Raw genomic sequence first — 23,007 nt, 5'->3', positions numbered from 1 at the left:
GTCTATGCAACATTGCTACCTAATAGAACTGAAGAACTCCATTAACTTCTTTTGGTATTTCTTGACTAATCCCGAGTTCACAAAATTATTTTATACGGAGTAATATTTATATAACTTGATACTTACAATCAAAAGACCCTTTATTTTAGTGTATATAGTATTAACATGATTTGATACTTGTAATTGTGGATCACTTCAAATCATTTCGCTCTGAGTACCAAAAAAAAAAAAAAAAAAAATTGCTCTGCATGGGTTGGTTTTGGGTCGTGTCACCTCGAGTCGGGACAAGATTGGGTCAATTATGTTCGGATTGGGTCAGGGCTGCATCAGGCCCATTTGGATTTCGGATAAGGCAATTTTGGGACGATGTCAAATCTCGGGCCAGCCTTGTCGAGTTGTGTTAACTTTGCCAGGTCCAATATGAAGTACAAGTTTTTCCACTCCGTAAACCTTAAAATTACACATCTTCCAACTAGAAAATTTGGCTGTAATAAGTAATATCTGTTTTCCAGTAGAGTAATCTTTATATACACAATTTTACATAATATAAAGGGTTCACATTTTATTGGCCTACAATAACAAAAGCTTATATTTCCAAAATACAAAGGTTTGGGAGAACTAAACGCGCAAGAGAAACATCAACGCCTTCTTGATTTGTCTGTCACCTTCGCCTCTAAGACCAAAATACAGGGATATTCACTCAAAAACTAAATACAGGTTACAGATCAGAAATGGTTGATGCCTCTAAAGACCAAATACAGCTCATTCATTTTACAGCGGAAGTCTATGCAAAATTTCCCTCCAAAACCCCTCTGATTACTTGAGGAATTCGCTTCTTAACAAGAAGGATCCCTCCGTCATCCCTGAAAATGTGTATAACTCAGTATCTCTTTACAACGATAGAATGTGTATAACTTGGTCCTCCATTTATGAAACTAATGTACACTGTACAAGAAGCTTCTTTGAGGCTTTCTCAAGTATAATCTAACAAAGTGTTTGTGGTCTCGAAACTAATTTCCTTTTCATCTACCTAAAATAATTTAAGAAAAAGAGTCAGTTGAAAATCCGGTTTAGAACTGTGAAGATGTGGATGGCCGAGGATCTCCGTTCTCCAAGATGACCCTTGAAGGCGGTCCAAATAAGCTTAACACCACCTGCAAGTATATATGGTTGCCACAGTTATTCAAGAACCAAGGGTATACACCATAAAATTACCTTTTTAGTGGGAGTCTGAGAGACACTAGCGTAATGTTTTATTACTTTTTCAAGTTAACAGCAGGTATACACCATAAAACAAGGAGGATACGATATGGAAGATCTACTGGTGGCACAAGTTTGGCAAAATTGAGTCACTCACAGGTAAAAATATAAGACCATGCAAAAATCCGAGGAGGACTAGAGCCAGGTACATTTGGAAGTAATAGACCTGCAGAAGCATAAATTATTTCCATCAATGAAGCACACAGCCTAAAGTCTCTATTTCTCTATCATGAAGGAATACAAATTAAGAATTAAATACCACAAAGACTTGAGATCTGGAGAATGCCAGTACAATAACACCCACTAACTTCGTTAGCGTAATTCCACTGCAAAACAAGGGGGAACAAGATCAACAAATTTGTTCAGCTAAAATTAATGCAACTTCTTGTCAGTTTCTAAACACTACATAATGAATTGTGAAGCGCAGATATTGTTTGATGAATATTGTTCTCTCCATCCCACAAAAAGATTAATAATGTTTCCATAGTGGTTTGTCCAAAAATTGTTTTCTGTACATGTAGATTGAATCTATGTTACTCCATCACTTCACCTTGGTCGTGTGTCCGACACGACATGACTGACAATTCGACACTTTATTTTAGACCAAGAAAATTGAAACTTCACGGAAAAAACTGTGTTCGGGATCCCGACATCGTGTCATGTCCGACACTTGCAGGCTTTTGCAGCTGAGTCGAAGTAAAATAGGATTAAATATGGCAATGCTCTCGTTTACCCTCAATCAAAGAAGTAGGTTGGATAAAGAGGCCAATGTCTAAACAACAATTCTCCCAAGTATTGAAGGGTATCTAGGGTTCTCAAACTAAAAATGAAAACTACTCCCTCCGTTTCACAAATACCATTCCATTTGACTTTTTAGGTCAAAGTTGTGTTGTGCAACTTTGACCACAAATATAATAAAAAAACAAAAATTATAATATGAAACAAATATATTTATATTTGTTAAAAAAATCTTTCAAAAAAGCAAAAATATGTAATATATACATATAGAAAAGTATAGTCAAGGTGTCGTCTCGAAGAACCGTAAAGAAAAAATAAGTAATATATACATATAGAAAAGTACAGTCAAAGTGTCGTCTCGAAGAACCGCAAAGTCAAATGGAAGGGTCTGTGTGACACACAGGGAATATATCTTTTTTAGAGATGGAGGGGGTCTTCTAATATACTTAAGGTAACATCATGCTTTGTTGGTGTATGGTGAATTGGTGATCACTCCGAATTTCAATACCCTGAATGCAAGTTCTAAAGATAGTACATCCAATGTGCAGGAGGCAAACTGCATAAAGCATAGGACTACCTTGGTCTACTGCTGAACCATGTGAATCCTACCTACGGCTCACTAGCTCTACCACTCAGTATAAATCTTCACTCTCATGGTTTGCAACTTTTCACAAGCGCATGGTTGTTCATCTAAAATTTCAAGATTGTTTTTTGTACAATTGTAACCCCATTATTCAATCATTCATCAGGCAAATTATCAATAACTGAGTGATCTGAAATAATATTCCTGAAAAATGTCTAGTTCCAAACAATCGCCACTGGCCAAAATACCAGACCATCAAAAATAAAAAGACAAAAGAAAGCAATGCTAATCAAGAGCAGAATATTCAAACCTGAATACAGAAGCCCCCATAGTACCCAAAGCCTCTTTCATGCGTTGATCTCTACTCCCAGCACTCACCTGAACAAAGAAATATAGAATAAGATTAATAGAAAGTTTACAGTATAGATGAAGAAACCACCATATGAACTGAAATGAAAACGATACCAACCATGAAAGCATGAGTTATATGTACACAGAATTCAACGGCAATTCCAACAGACATAACAAGGTTAACGACAGACACTGCATTTAGCTGGATACCAAGAATTGCCATGACCCCCTGCAATTAATCATCAAGTAACAATTTGAAAACAGTGAGCATACATATTAATGTTAGTCATGAGCTAGTACTCGTGAAGTTTAAATACGGCCACAACAAAAGGAATAGATATGCTGACAGAAAATTTACCAACAAATCCAGAACTATCATTGTTATCACAAGTAAGATAATCAATGAGCTCCATATGCTGTAGTCATCAGAAAATGAGAGATAAATAATCAGCATCAACTCATTGCAAATCAGTCAAGATTTTAGTAGGATGCCAGATTACGACATAATGAAAATTTAATAAATTTCACTAGAGAATTAGAGATCCAAACCTCCACGTAATAACAAGGCACACGATGAACACAGCCCCTGAGAAAAAAGTAGAGGTCAGCAGAGAACTTAAATAAATTAGATATAATTAATTCTACACATATTTAATCGAGACTAATGATTTGAGAAACCCCTAGTCTCTCAGAGATGTACCAAGAATAATCAGACATAGACAAGAATAATTACGCAATGTTCCTAAATAATTAAGCTATAAACTATAGCATCATTCAGACCAACTTAAGTAGTAGCCATTTCTACAAACACAGTGCCACAATGCCACCTTGAATGGCTGAAAGAGCTGAATCTACGACCTGATTATCTTTAAAGTAAAAATATTTTAAAAAAGAAAAATCGTATTGCTGGCCTAGGTTTTGGACTCATTCCACGTTAATTGCCTCAATTGGCACATAGTCTACTAGGTCGGACTTCTCCCCATTTTGATGACCTCAAATTAACAGTGATGACTTACTTCCTTCACACCTTTGACCTTTCAACTTTTTTTGCGCATCTTTCAAAAAGGTTCAAAAACCTACAGGAAATCTTAAAAACCACTCAAAAGGACGCTTCGGAAGTGCCACCCATGTAAAAACAGATACCATATTGAATGCCCATACAGTAGATAATTTTCTTAGACTACTGTGAGTAATCTTATATACAAAACGGAGAAAAGACGAATTCAGATTTGGGTAAAGGACGTGGCTCCAACTATTTAATAGCTTTCAGAGGCATCATCGTTAAAAAATACGAAACTCTCTTTCAATTAGAGTGCACCACCAAATAGTAGAAAAAAAAACATCTTCCAAACATCACCAGTGACCAAGCAACATATTCCAAATATCGCCAATGACCATGTCACCATTTGGGTCACTTGACACTTTTAGCATGGGGTCACCAAAACCACAAAGACAATCGAAATTCAAAACTAGACTTACACGACTGATCTAAGTGATAGAAAAACAAGTTGTGACGCGTGAGCCTGTAATAAACAGCGCATTTTTAGTGTCATTGTGTCAGTTATACTACCACGGTCGAGAATTATTGCCCCAATCAAGGCCAATACCGCAAGTCAATGCCACGGCCATGTACCATTTGGTTCACTTAAGAATTTTGGACTACGATCACTGAAACGAGGTGCAATAAAGCTTCAGACTTTTTTATCTAAAGAATCAGATGACCAAGAGATTAATATCAGTTCAATCATTTCAAGAGTAGGAGTGTAGGACATAATGACATATTATTATTGTTGCTCATGTAAACAAATATTTGCGAGCAAAAACAACACAATACTAACCGATAGCAATAGCAAGATTGATCAATGCCGTTTTCCAAATATCCAGGTATTGCTCAAAAAACATGTAAAAAACTGAATAGGGAAACACTTCCATCTGCATAGAGAAAAAAAAAAAGTTGAAGAAAAACCCCAATGTTCATGCGAGATCGATGCACTTGTAACACAGTTGACCAGTTACACAATACATTAAAGTTTTGGTTGAGGTCCAATCAATATTTTACTATCCTTTGGGCTTGAAGACTGGTTAGTGCACATGCTCCACCATACCATGTGCTAAAACTCACTTGTGCGATATTGGGGGTTCTCAGGATTTGAACCTGTGACCTCTTGGTCACCTAGCTCTGAATGCCTCTGATACCATGTTAAGAACCCATCTCAACCAAAAGCAAAGCTTAAGCTGGTGGTTGGAGTCCCAAGATCGGTTTTATACTCTAACAAATACATCTCCAGTCCCAGGCTTATTACCCATTTCTGAAAGAACTATCAGCTCAAGTGGTGTAAGAGGGTATGTACGTAATTTACCACCTATAACAGCAAATAGGCTGTTTCCAACTGTCATTTAATCAAAAAGTCATGATGGCGAACTGCTATTTCCTTGAACACGGGGGTTTTACAAGCCTATTTAATTTAGTACCAAAGTAATCCAAATAATTTACTTTGGCACCATCATAAATGAATGGAGTATCAATTAGTAAAAATTAAAAGCAGGAAGTACAGTTCACTGAGCTGGTAAACACTAAAGCACAAAAGATGTTACCTGTAAAGACTTGGAAACCCTGGACGTAAATTCTCGAGCAGCTTTCAATGAATTGATAAAGTCAGACTGCCAAGTTTTTCAATACAGTGAGACCTTATGAGATTCTAATTAAGCGCTGAAGGTCAAACATACTTATCACACGAGGGAATTTTCATACTTGCTTGTTGAGAGGAGTGTGGTAAGTTCGGAACTCTGATGCTCGAATTACTCCATTTTCATAACCTGGCATAGATAGCGTTAGACAACGCCGAAAATGTAAAACTGTCGGACGTCGATCAACAATTGGTAATTTTCTTTTCTTTTTCAAAGTTTCCGTCTTAAGACAAAGAACTCAAGACAATTTTAACTGATGGATAGTTCTGCTGGTTGTTGATACCATTTTTGAAGCAATTTTACTTTAGGAAATAGATAACGTCAAGAATAATCCACACAGGATTGAATAATTCAACTACCAGGGGTGAATGGCCTTCCAAAATCATTTCAGTGAATAAAAATCTCCAACCGTCAAGCAAGACCTTAATATGTTTTATAATTAAGAGCAAAGATAAAATATTTATGGTCACCCAACCTTTCAGATCCACACTATTTGTATAAGCACCATGTCCTCCTTTTGCACAATCAGCAGAAGGTAGAGCATCGAGGAACCAAGGAAGCTTAACTTTGAATTGCGCGGTAGTAGGACGATCATTAATTAATTCTGAGTGGAGAAAGCACTGCATATCACCAGAATTTGAAGTGTCAACAAGCAAGAAATTTTTCATATAGAACTATCGAGAAAAAAACTGAAATAAGAATTACAAGGAAGTACCGTGGTACAGTCTTTGCACAATTCACTAACACCACATGTAACTTGATCCGGTGCACAGCAAGGAGGCTGCATAAGATTTCAATAGCTTGAGGAAGTTATTTTCCACAACCATTACCAATGGGTATACGAGAAAAGAATAGTATTGAAGATATATCCTAATAAACTTTTGCGTTATATTGTTTATAGGATGCACATTTTGCTTGACTAATGATCTCTGTAACAGTATTAGCTATGGACCTGGTCATCAGGTGGACAGTAACTTCCATTTGCAAACTTTCTGCAGCAGCCAAAAGCTTCGGGAGAAACCCACACTAGATAATCATCAATCCAGGAAGCAGCTGGTTTAGCTATGTAGCTTGATTCTGGAACAAGAGATGCTTTAATTATCTGCAGAAAAGATAAACTCCATTCATCAGCAATTAATTAGGTTAAAGAAGTATTTCGAAATGTGTGAAACTACGCAATATAGTTAAGTCTAGTCTTAAGAGACAAACAGCACAATGGGAAAACTGATACATGAATGAACAGGATATGGCAAGTGAAGGCAATAAAACACTTTGGCAAGGTAATGGAGATTTACCTCATTAACAAGAGAATTTTCATCACAATGGCTGATAGAGCATAATTGATTTGCTTGTCTTGACTCTGAGCTGAAGGAAGATGAAAATTCTGAATGAAAAGAACTTAAATGCTCTAGAGTGTTTTTTGATTGGATTTTCCGGTTATTAAGCATCTTGTGGTGAATGACGCAGTATTAAAAGTAGCCAAAACACCATACAAAACCAGAAGAATCAGAGACCAGAATAGATGATACCTATAATTAAAATCCTTTACTACAAAATACACTGGTGGCCCGATCCTGAGAAAGTCTGAGAGGTTTTGAAAATATCCCTGATATATAATAAGGATATGCATCAGACACTTGAAAACTGACAGACCTTATAGCAAGTTCCACAAGAAAAGAATTTTAAAATTAGACCTGGAGATAGGAGTTCTTTGGAAGAACAATTTGCTGCTCCAGTCCAGGTTCAATTCTGGTGGACAATGTCTGGCAACATCAAAATTCCAGCTAATTAGATGTATATCTCTCATATATCAAACTAGTAGATTGAATGTTCATGATAGCATACAAATAGTGCGAATAAAAATCACAAGATAAGCAAGAATGACTTACGACACTGGCCAATGCGAGACCAATGAAAACAGAAACAACTAGTACTTTTACTGCCCATAAACTAAGAATGCGTGCATGGACCTCCTGCAAATTAAAATACCAGAAAAGTTGTGACTGCTATGATTTAATATTTCAGTTGCCGTAGATAAAAAAACCATCACAATGCAGTGTTGCAGCCATTACTAGTCTCATTATTAGAAATATTCATCCTAATGGAAGTTGAAAATACCTTCATATAATAAGCTAACAGACCGCGTTTTCTATTACCAATACCTGCAGGCACACAAACTTGAATTAATATAAAGAGATTTAGCTGCTAGCATAAAGCCCTTGGCTTAAATTTCAATTACACAGCATTGAGAAAACTAAGATTTGTGTTTTATTTTCATTTACCAGAATTTGTGTCATCTAAGGAGGCGGTCTTCACGCAAGGAATACAATCAATTCTGTGATCTTCAGCCCTCCGAAAGTCAAATACTATGAGTGCAACAAAAGCAGTAACTTGTAAAAGAAAATCCAGTAGAACTGCAAGGGCTGCCAGGAAACAAAACAGGGAAAAAGCTAAGTTAAAGAAGCTAACTACTTCGTATATATATATAATTTAAGGGATGTCCTTGTATGATTTTGAAAACTCGAAAGACAGAAATAAGAACCTGCAAACATAGAGAACACACGAACAGCTGGCATAGGGATAAATGTTCCAACTGTGAACGCTAATACCTCAGATATACTGGCAAGAGTAATAGATGGTCCAACTTCCACTAGTGCATTACTTATGCGATCGTCCAAGGATAAATCCTGTGGTTGCCTCTTAACAGCATGAACCAAGATACACATATTATCAACTCCAACCTGAAGCAGAGTTTAGAAATGACTTCAACGGTGGAAACATAAAATTAATAGAGAAAATAAAGTATGGCAGATCTCTTTTCAAGTGAAACTGAACACATTACTAGAGCAACGCCCGTGCCAACATAATAGAGAAATTCTAAATATTCACTGAACTTCAATTTGATATCCCAGCTGATAAAAACTAAACTTGCAAACATACTCGAACATTAATTTACAAGTAAGCCAGTAAACAATTTTCCAATTAAAAACTAGCTTAAATCTCTCCCTGGAGTACAGGATTCATTGAATTTCATCAGGCAAGTCACCATAAGCATCCCCAGACATTTGCCTCTCATAAACGTGTACTCTGCTTATGCATGATATTGGTAGTGTCGTGTGCAGTTACTTAACATGGACACCTGTCTTAAATTATTGTGCATAATTTAGAAAATCCAAGAAATTTTGTTGAATATGTGTCAGCATCTTTGAAAATAAAGAACCTAGTTACCTAAATGACAGTTATAGATAAGTTTGCCTAGGGTAAAAGACTAGTTGTGCAATACTGCAATATGCTCAAACCATGATGGTTGTGTAATTTTGGAAGCGCCTTCTAAATGATAGGTACATATGTAGTTAGAGAGTCCCACATCGGAAGATTGAGGTGGATCATGGATGGCTCCAACTAAACAGCCAAGACACCTAGTAGGCTACTGACTAATACTTGCTTTTAGGATAGAGCCTCACTTTCTTGTGTGTCGGGCATACTCCTTGCCGTCATATCTAACATGTTGTCTCATAGGCCACAGCCAATGGTTTGACTTATGCTTGAGGGCGCTATGCACTGAAGATCAGTAGTGTGACAGTTTGGGCGGTTGTTGGTACCTTAAGAATGCACAATGGACAATTTGGATAAAGCGCACTGCATAGCACAAGGTGGTCATCAGAAAAAAGGCCAGCATGGACACCTTTGTAAGAGGGTAGGCAAACAGTTCGCAGTATTGTTGAAAGAGTGGCTAATCACCCCTGATGATAATGCACAAGTAGAGCGATAATTTTTTACTAAAGAATGTGGTGGGTGGTTAGGTTTTAAAGTCTATAGGGCTATTCCTCAAACAACCAATTGGAATTAGGATATAACCTCGCCAAACTTGTACAATGGGTCATCTTCTGAGATTTTAAGGTACATAAATACGAACTCACCCGAATGTCCTAAAACTCAAATATTTTTTTGCTTAGTCATCACGATAGAGTCTTAACCAAGGCTTTGTAATACAGGGAATCAAGATTTTTTAAGAGATGTGAACATCTGTACTATAAACACATTGACCACATAATGGTCGCATATCCAAAATTTCAGTATATATTTTAAAGAGAAGAAATGGAACTTACAGCCAAAACAAGAAATGGGATGACTTCCATTATGATTAGTGTAGACTTCACTCCAAGAGCACTAAAAAATCCAACAGATCCAAGAACAGAGAGCATGACCAACACAACACCAGAAAGTCCAAGAAGTACCTGATGTTTAACCAGGTAACCCATTTCATTAAAGCAGGAAAACAAATGCTGAAGGTCAATTTTCAGCCTAAGAGTAGCTAAGTTTCAGATTGATATTTGGTTCATCAGATAAACTTAAATACACGAAATGGTGTATTGAAGGCAACCAATAAAGCATATAGATAAGAGACACACATGCCTAGAACCTTGTATAGTAAATGTGCTATAGAAAAAGTAGCTCTTGGAAATAATTCTAACTTTTTATTTTAAATACAGCTAAAGATGAAGTGCCTGATGTATTTGCAATTAGCAACTAGAGTTAAGCTTCGGATAACTCAACATAGGCAATTTTTTTTATCTGTTTTAGGGTATCTTATGTAGAGCTCGCCAGTTAGTTGCATGATAATTGTGTGGAGAATTAAGAGACGGGTCTAGAAAACCTGGTCATCTTACGGAATACAGTCGCAATAGAACCTTCACAATCTCAAACACATTGGAGAGAACATTAAAATTTCATGGACAGATCAGCTAGGAGAGAACAGTAGTAATAAAGAATTGAAATTCTAGATTATCAATTGATGTGATGTTGGTACACAGTTGCACCTACGAAGATAACATAAATCAACTAAGTAACAAATAACGTAAATGAAACATACCTTTGATGAAATGAAGAGGGATGACAGCTGGGGCATGTCACCCAGGGCAAGTGATATATAAGCAAACATCACAAGATAACTTACCTGAGATACAAGAAAAAACAAATAAGTGGGATAAATAAGAAGTTGCCATAGCAGGTTACCTTCTTAACGAAAATGTGGCCCTTGTCATAGGACCTAAACCTAATCCCAAGGTTAAATCACTTACCACTATAGTCATAACATCTGCAGTGCTCTCTCTTTTAAGTTCCTCTTCAATTGAGCTTTCCGCTGAAAATGAAATCGTCAAGTTTTTTGTTTGAACCATTGCCACCAGCTCATCCTGAAACAAAGAGACATCACCAACTAAAAAGAAGAAATATATAAAAATAAAATACATGGAAGCAGGGGAAATATGTTACTATTCGAAGTTTGTAGTCTGTACAGCACTACAACAACCAGCCACAAGCCCACAAGTAACTCACAGCCAGCTACAAGGACATTTATTAATTGTAACATGTAACATGGAAGTTTTAAGGGAGGAAAAAATATGTTTTTCATCTAGCCTGCTAAGTACTCAAGGAAACCTCAGATTCCAGAAGTCACAGAGATTGGGGGAAAAACAACTCATCTACTACACAAGAGAGCCACTTGACAAAGTAAATAAAAGAGAAGCAAAAAGAATCATATAAGACATTAATGCTAACACGGCATACACGTGAATACTTTCCTCGAACCCAGCCTATCCAATACCATATTCCCCTACATCTCACGCCTCACGGAGCATCACTTGGTCTCTGTCTCACATGGTCAAACCATCTTAGACAGTTCTTTCTTGCCTTGTATAAATGCGACTCATACTTCTCCCAGAATCACCTCATTCCTTTAACAAAACCGGTCAGTTCTTGTATGACCACACAACCACCGTAGCTTGCACATCATTCAACAACACTGTCAGATAGCAGTCAATGCCTAATTGGGAGTAACGCTGTCAATAATCCAAAAAAGTGTGAGCGATCCCATAATGTGGCACCAAGAGCACTACTCCATAAACCCCAATAACTAGTGGGTGTACACTTCTACTAGTAAAAATTATGTTTATTCCTCTGGCAATACTGGAGAGAGATGCATAAAGATCTAATTTCTAACTAGAGACATTTCATCCATATTCTTCCCATAGCTCAACGCCTCAATCCCTCACCCTCATAAGATGATCGTTCCAACTTAGTGTTGCAAGTTGGAAAAGAAACTGCTTACATAACGATTCCAATTTATTTATTTTGTATGTTTGTTGTCAGCAGTGTTTATGAGCTGCATGGTTAAATCCATCATGCTGAAATGATACAGATGACAAGGTCTAATTATCAAAACTATCTTAAAATATTGTTTTTTTCTTAGGGATGTACTCAGTTGATTATTCATACCAACCAAGGCTCTCATGTCTAAACATGCATGTCCATTTTTACTCATCACCATATAGTCCCATCAGCCTCTTAGCCAACTATCAGCCCTCAATTACAAACAGCAACATCTCGTATTCTCATTTGCTATGCTACATTTTTCATATGTATCACCCACCACTGATAAAGATTTAAAGACTAGACGAAAGATGAACACTACCCACCTTTGCTAGTTGAATGAATGCCTTCTCCCAGGAGACTGCTCTTTTTGTTTCATTGCTTTCTTTATCAATTGCATTGGTCACTGGATAGGTTATTATAAAAGCGGTAGCCTGAAATAAAATAGACACCATTACCACTTACCAGCCATTTGACATGCAACCTAATCGACAAGCAATGAAAGACATACCTCAGAGTAATTGTTTCCTGAATAACCACCCAGGGCAGTGCTGGGATCAAGTGGGGCTTTGAATGCACTTAAACATGACTCCGTAGAAGTATAATGCTAATAAAGCAAAAAAATACCCAAAAAAATTGTGTCAGCTAACACATACTGTTCGAATTATAAATGTGTACGAGGCTGTCATATAAGAAACGTTGGCAATATAATTAATAGCATACTCTTCAGAAACTTTGTAATGCTAACTGCATTACTAATGTCGTATAATACCACATACTTTCTTGTGGAACAGGCTTCCATAACAGAAGAAATAGCACGAAGAAATGGCACTGACTAGATCCAACACAACCCATAGGTTCAAGTGTGCAACATAAGTCTTCCACAAAGAATAAGTATATCTCAACTATAAGAGATAAATCTAAGCAAGTATAAACCTAGTAAATGGGCATTATAGTAAGGATCTACAAGTGTAAGGATGACAGACCTGAAAACAGTAATCCACGTGATCTAATCCGCCAAAATTGTCGAAATTGGCAGGGTCCATCTTGAAATACTGGCAAAAAAAGGAAGAAAATGGAGCAAAGAGGAATTACTAAATAAAAAATTTAAAATGCTAATAATGATGATGATGAATATAGACATCAAACATAAATGAATTGTAGTGTCGTAATATCACCAAGAATCAAAGTACAACTAGCTTATATATCTATGACACACCAGACCCCAACGTCATAATTTACCAGAAGAGCGAACCAATGAAGAACCAGATATCAATGACATAAGAAAACGTGGCATGTTGAAACTATTTGAGACAACTTGCAGTTTTTAAAAATAAATCAAACTCAACCTATAATCCAACAGACTAACCATTATAAAACTTGAATCACCTTATGCGCCCATAGGCAGTGAAAGAACATGTTCTTTTGAGAAAAAGGTATAATTTATTAATTCAGTAAAAGAGAAACAGAGAACAAGGAACAATTGCTTCGACACATGCAGTTAAAATAATTCAGATTTTGTTGTATAAACTTGTCGGGATTCTTTTAGAAGCACGCAATGTTTTGTCCCAGAAAGAAGCTAAAACTCTTCCCCAAATAGTCTCTGAAGGAATGTCTACTCCCTGAAAATATAAGGGTATTATTACACTCCAACCAAATATAAGCTAACACAGCACATATCGATAATTGTTTCCCATTTTTTAATTACAAGACTCGAAAATTTATACTAAGAAAATCCATGATTGGACAAGAACACACCCATTTCTTTCACAAATACCAATCAACCTCAACCACAAATTATCAATGACATCATAACAGAGGAAAAACCAGTCCCTGTCTAACAACCATTCCAGCATGACGCACAGTGGGACTAAGAGCAGTACCAAGGGTCAAAGTCTGCGACCCTGAAGATTCTCACACGTGTTTTATTCTACATAGAACAATACCATGTCCCAGCAAAAGCCCGTTACTTCCAACGGAACTTTTAAGATTTTAGTGTCAATACTGAAAAGGTAACATCATACTTACCTGTAGAATACTCTGGGTGGCACAATCTTGGCCAAGTGGCTTATAGCAAATGTCGGTTAATGATACCGTCGAGCCAGAAAAGTTTGACCGAATCCCATCAACCTATCATGAGGACATTATAAGAGAATGACCAACAATGGCAAGCAGTAAAACAAAACAGCCATAAAGCGTCGCACAAATGAATTCCTACGAGTCGGAGAACGGCAGTAATGCTTACCTTCTTCTGTATTTCAAAAAGTAATTTTATGTTATCCTCTGTCAAGATAGTTGGTGATTTCACTTCGCCTTTGTTAGGAACGGTTGCTATCATAAGCTGCAAGAGAAACAATTGAATCTCGCTTTCATTTAGGGACGGCAAGTTGACAACAACAAAGCTTTAGCCCTAGAAGAATTTGGATTTGGCTAAAACATAGGAGCATCACGTTAAGGAATGTAAGAATAGGAAAAAGTTGGGGGAAAAATAGGAGGAAAGAACGAGGAACTTAAAGAAGAGATTATGTAACAGATGAAGAATACACTGAGCCACACAATTTACATCAGGCCTATACCCCTAGAAAACCACAGTAAAGCAGAAAAGAAATAAATCGAGGTATATAGATCCACAGGGCCATACAAAATGCAGAAACCGCAATATAAAATTATCACCTGACACAGTAAACTCCATTATTCACATAAAAATCCTCACTGCATTACTACAGTACTACTAGAGATCTAAAATGATTGGTTTAATTATTGAATAACCAGTAGGCCAACAAAGCCTTCAAAATCCCATGATGCTAAGCACTTATTCTGAAAATAAATGTAACCTGTTCAACTCTGTAGAATGGTGCAAGATGGCTATCGAAGAACTCTTTCTCTTTCGCAGCCCTGCTCCCAGGCCCAACCCAAAGCTGAAATGAACATAAGATTTCAACATTAAAAAGTGGCAAACATTGACCAAAGAATTTAAACAAGAACGCTCACATTTAAACAATTTACTGATTTGATTATAGAAATCAGATGATATGAAGCAGATAGTAGGCTTCTAAAAATGCCAAGGATTCCTTGTACCATATCTGGACACCATTTTCTCTTCCTTATACTACTTTTTATAAGAGTATTTTCTCTTCCTAAATCTATTACTAAATCATGGTACTACTGATTTCACTTGTGACTGGATATAAATATCTTAGGTAGCTGAAGCCTGAAGGGTTTCTGCTATTAATGCAAAAGCAGCCTCAGACAAAATAGGAATCAAGGGGGGGAAAAGGAGGAGAAGATCTTAAGAATCAAGATAGCACAAAGAGGTACCTTTTCAGGCCGGGTCTCAACTTTGAAACGGATCAAACCTACACATAGAAGAAGTACAACAGCCAAGGACGAAAAGAGAACAAGACCAGGTCTCCGGGCTGCCCACACCCCATATTTCCTGAAACATATATCAAGAAATTAAGCAACTACATACATCATCCACCCATAAAACAAAGAGAATTCCAAAATGGCAAAGAATCAGACCACAGCCGGAAGGGCTGAACCAAGTGAGAGTAAAAACCAACCTATAGAAGTTTGACATGTACCCTTGAACAACTGAAAGTTTTGCCTCGCCGGATAGGCGTGCTTGATCGAAAAGAATCTGACAAGTGAGCATATAAAATTGATACATGCTGGAAGAAATAATAGATGCAAGCTGTTCTTACATATAGATTAACTCGCTCGTATGAGAACAGAGGAAAAGCATAAGCATTATGCAATGTCTGTGGTTGAAATGAAGATAAATGAGAATAGACAATGTTTCATGAATACAATATAAAATCTTGATTACGGAACTTGTATGAATGAGCTAACTTGGGTCACTAGAGGAATAGCACTAATAGGCACCTAAAGGACTTGACTCAAACTGATGATGCGGAGGGAAATAAACAAGCATATATGAAGGAAAGAGTTACTCCATACCCATATTTAGAGCACAGTCACGCAAAGAAACTGGGTTTACAAAGAAGGCAAGGGAAGGTCCCCATCTTTTGGGGTCGGAACATACCGGCAAGGGAAGGTCCCCATCTAAAATCACTTTGTCTACCGTATAGTTAATGCAACACGGAGAGCGTAACATTCTTGAAAAGCTTGGGGTCGGAACATACCGGCAAGGGAAGGTCCCCATCTTTTGGATCACTTGAATGCATTTTATCACTGCCAGTGGTATTTGTCAGCGGCTTTGTTCTTGAATCAGGACTGGTTTTGCTCTTCTGATGGAAAAAACCCCATCCACAAATCACGGAAACCATAACAACAAACACAACCGCTACAGCAATATCACTGCATCTTGCCTGAGGTCATCACAAGCAAAACTACTTTAACAGAACTGCAGTTGAATTTAAGGTCAGAATTTCAAGGGAAAAGTACTTTCTTGTACAGTTGATAGATGGAACAAGCAGAAGGAAGCCAAAGAGTGTATAGAGCTATTATAACCTTTACAGAGCCCATCTTCACTGAACAAATATTGCTCTTAGTAACAGGAGGAGGAGCAGAACTGGAGCAAGCAAGAGATGAAGGACAGTCACCACAAGAACAACCCAGAGAAGTATCACTGCATGAATAAGCGGATACATTCATGGGCCTCATCCCTGACGATGCAGGCACAATAGAGGTGAAATTTATTAAATATGGTGACCCGGGTACGTTTGGGCCCACTTGTCTTCCTATGAAAGTAAACCACCCTACAGAGAATCAAAGAACAAGAAAGCAGTCAAATAATTAGCACTGACATTACAAAGTGCAAATAATTTGTCCAGAACATATCTAAAAGAGGATGACAGAATTACTACCACACACAAACAGTTTGCCTCCCAAACAATAAAAATAGAAATATGAATGGATGGACATTGAACCCCCTTGTGATGAGATTATACACATGATATGTTCAAATACAAGAAAGGCAGGTCTGATAAAGAACCTTCTAACATTGTATATATGTGCCTCATGAGAAATACGACTCTCCTCCTCAAAAAAAAAGAAATATGACTCTCATCATTCTCACTATGTGGCGCATAAGACCTTGTCTTATTTAATGGGATGGTAAAAAAACTAAAAATTATGGATTATACAAACATGCACATTGGGGGGGGGGGGTAATTTTCTATTTTTTTTTTTTTATATACTTAAGAGATAGTAGTATTCATTAAGGAAGCGAAGGGGTGGCGTCCATATGCAAAAAGATATCGATGTAGAAGAGACAGATTGGAGGTAATAATTATGAAAGGATAAAGTGTCCTTAAATGAGGGTCGTAGATGAACTTAGTCTCAACAAGCATCACTATCTCCTAGCTTCTCTCTCCCTACACCATCTCCCTCTCTTACATCTCTATACCATTCACAACTTAAATGCATGAATGCATTTGGAGGATAAGACTTGCATACCAACATACCTTTAAAATCCTGAGCACCACCAGCAACAAACTCTATGGCTCGAGTATTCATAGTACCAAACTTCACTTCCTTGCAAGAGTCAAACAACCCTTCACCAAAAGCGTCAGTTACATAAAAGTCAATTCCATCCACGGTCAAACTGTTATTAACCTGAAACAGCAAAAGGATAAGGCTTTCTACTTTAAAACTACAAGCCACCAATTACAGGTGCGGCTTGCAACATAGGCTACATAGCTCATGTATTTTTTACATAAGATGATAGAACTAACTGAACTTAAAAGAGACTCGTGAATTTTACAGAGCTGAGAGCCTGAAACATCAACTTTCATATTTTCAGCTGCCTTTTTCATTCCCGACGCCCATTTCCTATGCAGATCAATCTTCTTGACCTCAACGAGTTAATATACGAGTTGAAAATTGGTGGTGACACAATTATGAACAAATTTCTTTCAACAATAGCCTAGTCAAAACCTTAATCATTTTCTTGTTGTTTCAAGTAGGGAAGATACACCATAAAATGTACCTTTGTCAATGAACAAAAGGACTTTCGATGTGCTACTATCTTTTACTGAGTTTAAGCAATATTTTAGATAATTAACAGAAATTTCCCTCCTATCAGCACATTACCTTTTGCATGAAATGAGTTTTGATGATGAATCTTTAGACACACCCATAACACTAGTGAGAGTAATGCCTTCATGGGGATATATCTGACTGGATTTAATTTTTTGTTTCACAGATCCTGTCCTGACCTTTTCTAATTACATGATTTCATTTTTCTTTTATGGATAAAAAATAAATCGTAATTTCAGTGGCGCACAGAAATATGCATGTTAATATGGAGGACCTGTAATTTTGGAATTGTGCATACAGACCTGGTAAAATAGCTCATGCTCACACACAAAAGAAGTAAAGCCATGACTGAGAGAGAAGAAGAATATTCTTCACCTTTTTAGTAGCCTTCACATCGATGAACAAACTCTGATCGGGAGAACAGGACATTTCACAAAAGATGTTTAGGAAATTCCTTAAGCAAGCTGGGCAGCCCACAAGAAACGGAATCACCTGAATACAGAAAGGCACTATAAGTATTATAATCCCTCCAATAGTGTAAAGATGACAGATTAATGGGAAATGTTCGAGATTGCTAAAGGCATATCCACTCGATCATCAATCTACTTCATGCTCGCAAAGACAAATTTCTGGTAATTCAAGACTTCTGAAGGATCGGATTATGTCTAGTTTCAATAACACTAGAGACTTTGTACTACAGTGTAGCAACAACAGATTGCCAAGCATATACAACTGTGAGCCCCATCATGATATGTCAAAGACTCCTAAAAGCATTCATCGCAGTAATCAAACTACAAAAATTATTTTACACAGATACAAATTCCCAGAGCCACTTCCAGAAACGCCAATATCCATGAACTGCAGCTACTTGGAAGGAGCGCAACAAAGAGGAGAAGATTTCAGAGAGAGTAGTTGAAATCTTACTTGCTGGACTTGTGCACGCAATGTGTCAAACTGCTTCTCTGTACAACAAACATCTCCAGTAATTGTGGGGCATAGACTTTGAATCTTTGATGAAAACAAAGCACCAGGCTGTGAAGTTTGCAGATCAAATACACTTGTTAGAATCAGAACATGTTAGAAGAAAATAGATTATATGTCAGAACAAGTTTGGGGCCTAGGAATTGCACAGATATGACTGAAGCTCATGAGGCTCGTGCGGTCTAGAGGGGGATCGCTTATATTAGGTTGCAAGGGAATCAACAGAGCCAAGTAGTAGAATAATCATGATTAGGCTGTGTGTTAGCACAAAACGGACTTTAATACCTTCACAGCAGGGGTGTTCAAAGGACAATTCAAAACTTTCCCGTCACTTCTTGCACCACATATGTCATACATTGCACAAACACCCGGTGCATGTCTCGCCCTAATCACACAAAGATTTGTAGAAAGTTCCATTTGTCAGTTTCATACTAACAAGAGCAGAAAGCAGAAAACATGTACTCCCTCCGTCCCGGTCATTTGTTGTCCTTTTCCATTTTGGGGTGTCTCAGTCATTTGTTGTCCTTTCTATTTTAAGAATGAATTTGATGAGTAATTTGATCATTCACACTCAATTCATTCCACTTGTCATTTAGTAATTGGCCCCCTCCCCCTTTCCTTGGTCTTAGTGCCAAAACCAAAGGACAACAAATGACCGGGACGGAGGGAGTATTTAATTGTGTATTGCGAGAGCTGAATGCCTTCAACAATAATATTCCCCGCACTTTAAGATGAACCCTACGACCGGCACACCAATGTACAAGTGCTAGTTCTATTTTCAGGAAAAAAAAATTAGTTAAGGAGTCATCATCGCCTTGCAAAGGCCAGTTAATAAAATGGTTCAGTTTGGAGATGAGTTATAGGGTTCCTCCTAAAGGCACCTTCGCCGTTAAACCCAACACTAAGCAATGTGGCAGGAGAAAAAAACAATGAATTCCACATTGATCATATTAATATTCAGCCCGATGGAGAAGTAACCTCCAATAAACCACTGTCACTAAAAGACGAGTTGCACATCTCAAAAGGTAGTGCAGCTCGGGTAGAGTGGAAGACACGAGTAATTAAATGGATTCTCCTTTGGTGTACAGACAGCAAATATCTGGGTCTCAACTTAGAGACAAAAGATTATAAAAATTTAGACCAAGACCCTGGTTGATAACTTGCAATCCCCCAGTCATCAGTTCGGCTATTGCTCTCTATTTGATGCTCACTAATACATAATATATCCATGCTAAAGAGCATTTAAAGAATTAAACTAAATTATCCAAATAAATTTTACCTGGTTGTATTATTGGAAGCAGGTGCATCTTGCGCGATTGTAAATCCTACGAGTACACCCTGCACAATCTAAATTAAAAGCGTTGAGTTTGATCATTTACATTTCTTTTTATTAGCCAATCGTACATTATGATTATGATTGAAAAGGGACAGCAATCACTTAATCACTTAATTTAATCACACCAACCCACATGCCACATTTTCTCCTAAAGGTCTCTTCATCAAAAGTCAACTACGCTTAATCACATACTCCATATTTATGAAAACTCTGCATCATCTTAAGACTAAGGTTTTCACTATTTTCTTCAGCAATGACTCCCTACCAAAAATTGGCTTCCAAGACGCCCACTAACATGACTGTTTTGATAACAATGTCAATGGTAGAGTCGAAAACCAATTTTGGTGCGTTATTCGTATGAATATTCCTTCTTCTAGAAATAGTTGAATCAAGTTTTTCTACCACGGCAAAATTCACCTCTAATCTCCTCAACGGCTCAACATCAAATTCACTCAACAAAAGCCATAGTCCATAGTGCATAAGAAAATTGTTATTACACCTCATTTTTTTATTTTACCTACAAGCCGCAATTTTTTTTAACAACTGTAAAATATTAGTCAACACATGCATCGCCTCATTAGCTAAGCTATGAGCTGCTTCGTGCTTTATTTAAGCTACGAGGAATAAAACTTAACAAAAGACCATGAAAACCAGTAAGTGGATTATACATCCGATGTACTACCACCAGTTTATACTTTCTGAGCATTATAATAAAGTTTTTGAGCTTTGTTTTAAAAATTATGAGTCTTACTATAAAGTTTCTGAGTTCATTTACTAAAACATTAATCTCAAAAAAATTACAATAAAAACTCAAAAACATTACATGTAAAACTTACATAAATTTGAGTTTTGATGGGAAAAAAATATTAAAATCTTAATTATAAACTTTATTAAGCTCAGAAAATATACACATATGCTCAAAAACAAATATATTTGAGGTAATAAGCTCAAAAAAAATAGAAAAATGCTCAAAAACAATTAAAATCCGAGGTAATACATCCGATGTATGTTCCTTTTTCTCCCATGAAAACGCTTTGAAAGCCCAATAGTCTTCAAAAAGTACCAGAAAACAGCTTAAATTAATTACTCGGAAAAAAAAAAAAAAAAAACTGAAATTGAATGATTTCAATAACAGTACATCATGATGATGAATAATGATTAATCCTATCAGCCCACGCCAAAAAATAATTACTCCATATTATCATCATGACAACCGAACTTATTCACCTTTTTACTTTTTTGAAATTGTAAAAAATTACAAAAAGCATCTACTTTCTCCAATAAAAAGTGTATACACCATAAAAACAAAAATTGAAAGTTGTCGAATTCGCAATAATTTCCATTAAACAACAGCTACAGCATGTTAACAATCAAAGTAACTATACAGCTCGTGACATTTATTTTACGATAAGGACCTTCTCTTTCAGATTTTCTCTCCAACCTTCTCGTCTCCGATACAGACAAAACATCTTATATTTTGCTTCTATCGATTTGTAAGAATAAAATTTCGGAAAATACCGAAAGAAACTGTCCGTAGCATTGCTCGTTTCATGATTAAAAAATACAACAGTACAGTACTGCGCAACTATGATCAATTACAATCAAATTACGCCTAAAATTCGTACAATAATGTTTAGGAATCCAACATAATTGGAACATATTTACAATTACAATTCTTAAAAAAATTGAAAAATTGAAAAAAAAAAAAAACAGCAGTAGAGCACAATTAAGGTCAACTAAAATCAAATTACGCGTAAACTAGATAAAAATCAATATACGAAATCATAATGTTGAGGAGTCCAACATTATTGGAACGAGAGTAAGTCTCTTGTAAAACCGTCTTTATAAAACACGATAATAACTATTCGTAACAAGTAAAAGGAAATAGAGTAAAATAAGAAGAAAATATACCAGAAGAATAGAGAGAGAAAGCGGCAAACGGTAGGACTCCATTATCGATGCAAGATTGAATGACAGAATGAAGGAATTACTACTACAGCATACAAATTTTATTATATTATAATTATTAATATTAAAATAGTTTAGAATTAAGTCATGGAAATGTAGGAAAGAGAAAATAGGGAGTATTAAATTGTAGTAGAAAATATCTCTGTTAATGTTGTTTAATGTTGGGTGAAGTTATTGTTGAAGAAAGGGAGTGAAGAAGGAAAATGGTGAGACGAAAGAAAGACGGCGTCAATACGACATTACTCTATTTTACTGAACTACTAGAACTATCCGTGTGGATATATATACTGTGTGACCGGTCTGTATAAAATGGATTACGCATCTGTTGTATTATATCGGATCCTCTTTATTAATTGAGCTTAAACCCATGAGCACTTAGATCAATTGGTAAGGGGTTGTTCTAGCTTAACCAGAAGTCTCGTGTTCGAGCCCTGGGAACGCAACAGTGTTAAAATTCATGAGGAGAGCTTTACTGCCCTAGTGGTCCTACCCGACTCGAATCCGGATTAAACCGGATGGTTTACACACAAAAAAATTAATTAAGCTTACATGTAGTATTTTCGCAAGATATTTTAAAGTTTATGAGTTACTACATTTTAATTTTTTGACTATAACTTTTTGAGGTTAAAAATTTTACAGTAAAAGTCATAATCTGTATAATAAAACTTGAAAATTTTATTACAAAACTTAAAAAATATATAATCAGTTATACGATGCATCATCTATAAATTGGTGTCAAGTGTGAGTGGAATTTGAGATAAAAAGGAGAATAAATGGGGGAATGTTATGGTTTGACCAAATTACCCTTACTTTCGGTTTGGATTTTTGGGAGGAGTTTGGTGTGGAGAGTGGAGTCAGGAGTGGAGTGGAGGGTCGTTTTGTCTTTTTGATAGAGGAGTGATTTGGGTTTTGTGAAATTCATGTTGTTTGGTTATGAACTTATGGAAGA

The 23,007-nt window shown here is 36.6% G+C and overlaps 1 protein-coding gene across 2 annotated transcripts; it reads right to left on the bottom strand.

Moving 5' to 3' along the window:
• Window positions 1–483: 483 nt before the first annotated feature.
• LOC141586488 (uncharacterized) lies at window positions 484–22,208 on the bottom strand. 2 transcript variants are annotated; one of them, XM_074407740.1, is made up of 39 exons: window positions 22,002–22,208; window positions 20,034–20,101; window positions 19,040–19,139; window positions 18,698–18,805; window positions 18,149–18,265; window positions 17,200–17,350; window positions 16,244–16,491; window positions 15,916–16,101; window positions 15,334–15,410; window positions 15,089–15,206; window positions 14,605–14,688; window positions 14,016–14,111; window positions 13,799–13,900; window positions 12,757–12,825; window positions 12,282–12,377; window positions 12,097–12,204; window positions 10,702–10,815; window positions 10,494–10,577; window positions 9,730–9,858; window positions 8,163–8,361; window positions 7,903–8,043; window positions 7,739–7,782; window positions 7,510–7,593; window positions 7,315–7,383; window positions 7,150–7,226; window positions 6,916–6,985; window positions 6,573–6,722; window positions 6,336–6,401; window positions 6,096–6,240; window positions 5,685–5,749; window positions 5,528–5,593; window positions 4,771–4,864; window positions 3,482–3,518; window positions 3,291–3,348; window positions 3,051–3,161; window positions 2,892–2,959; window positions 1,520–1,586; window positions 1,358–1,426; window positions 484–1,154 (listed from the first exon to the last, which is right to left on the bottom strand). In XM_074407740.1, the coding sequence occupies exons 1-39, from the start codon at window positions 22,041–22,043 to the stop codon at window positions 1,071–1,073; spliced, it is 3,861 nt and encodes a 1,286-aa protein (XP_074263841.1). In that variant the 5' UTR covers window positions 22,044–22,208; the 3' UTR covers window positions 484–1,070. The 2 variants fall into 2 exon arrangements, with proteins under 2 accessions (XP_074263841.1, XP_074263839.1); XM_074407738.1 differs by having other exon boundaries at window positions 20,034–20,092; window positions 22,002–22,129.
• Window positions 22,209–23,007: the final 799 nt, after the last annotated feature.

The sequence above is a fragment of the Silene latifolia genome, chromosome 6, assembly GCF_048544455.1.
Source record: "Silene latifolia isolate original U9 population chromosome 6, ASM4854445v1, whole genome shotgun sequence".
Classification (NCBI taxonomy): Eukaryota; Viridiplantae; Streptophyta; class Magnoliopsida; order Caryophyllales; family Caryophyllaceae; genus Silene; species Silene latifolia.
This window is presented reverse-complemented; position numbering and strand designations above follow the sequence as displayed.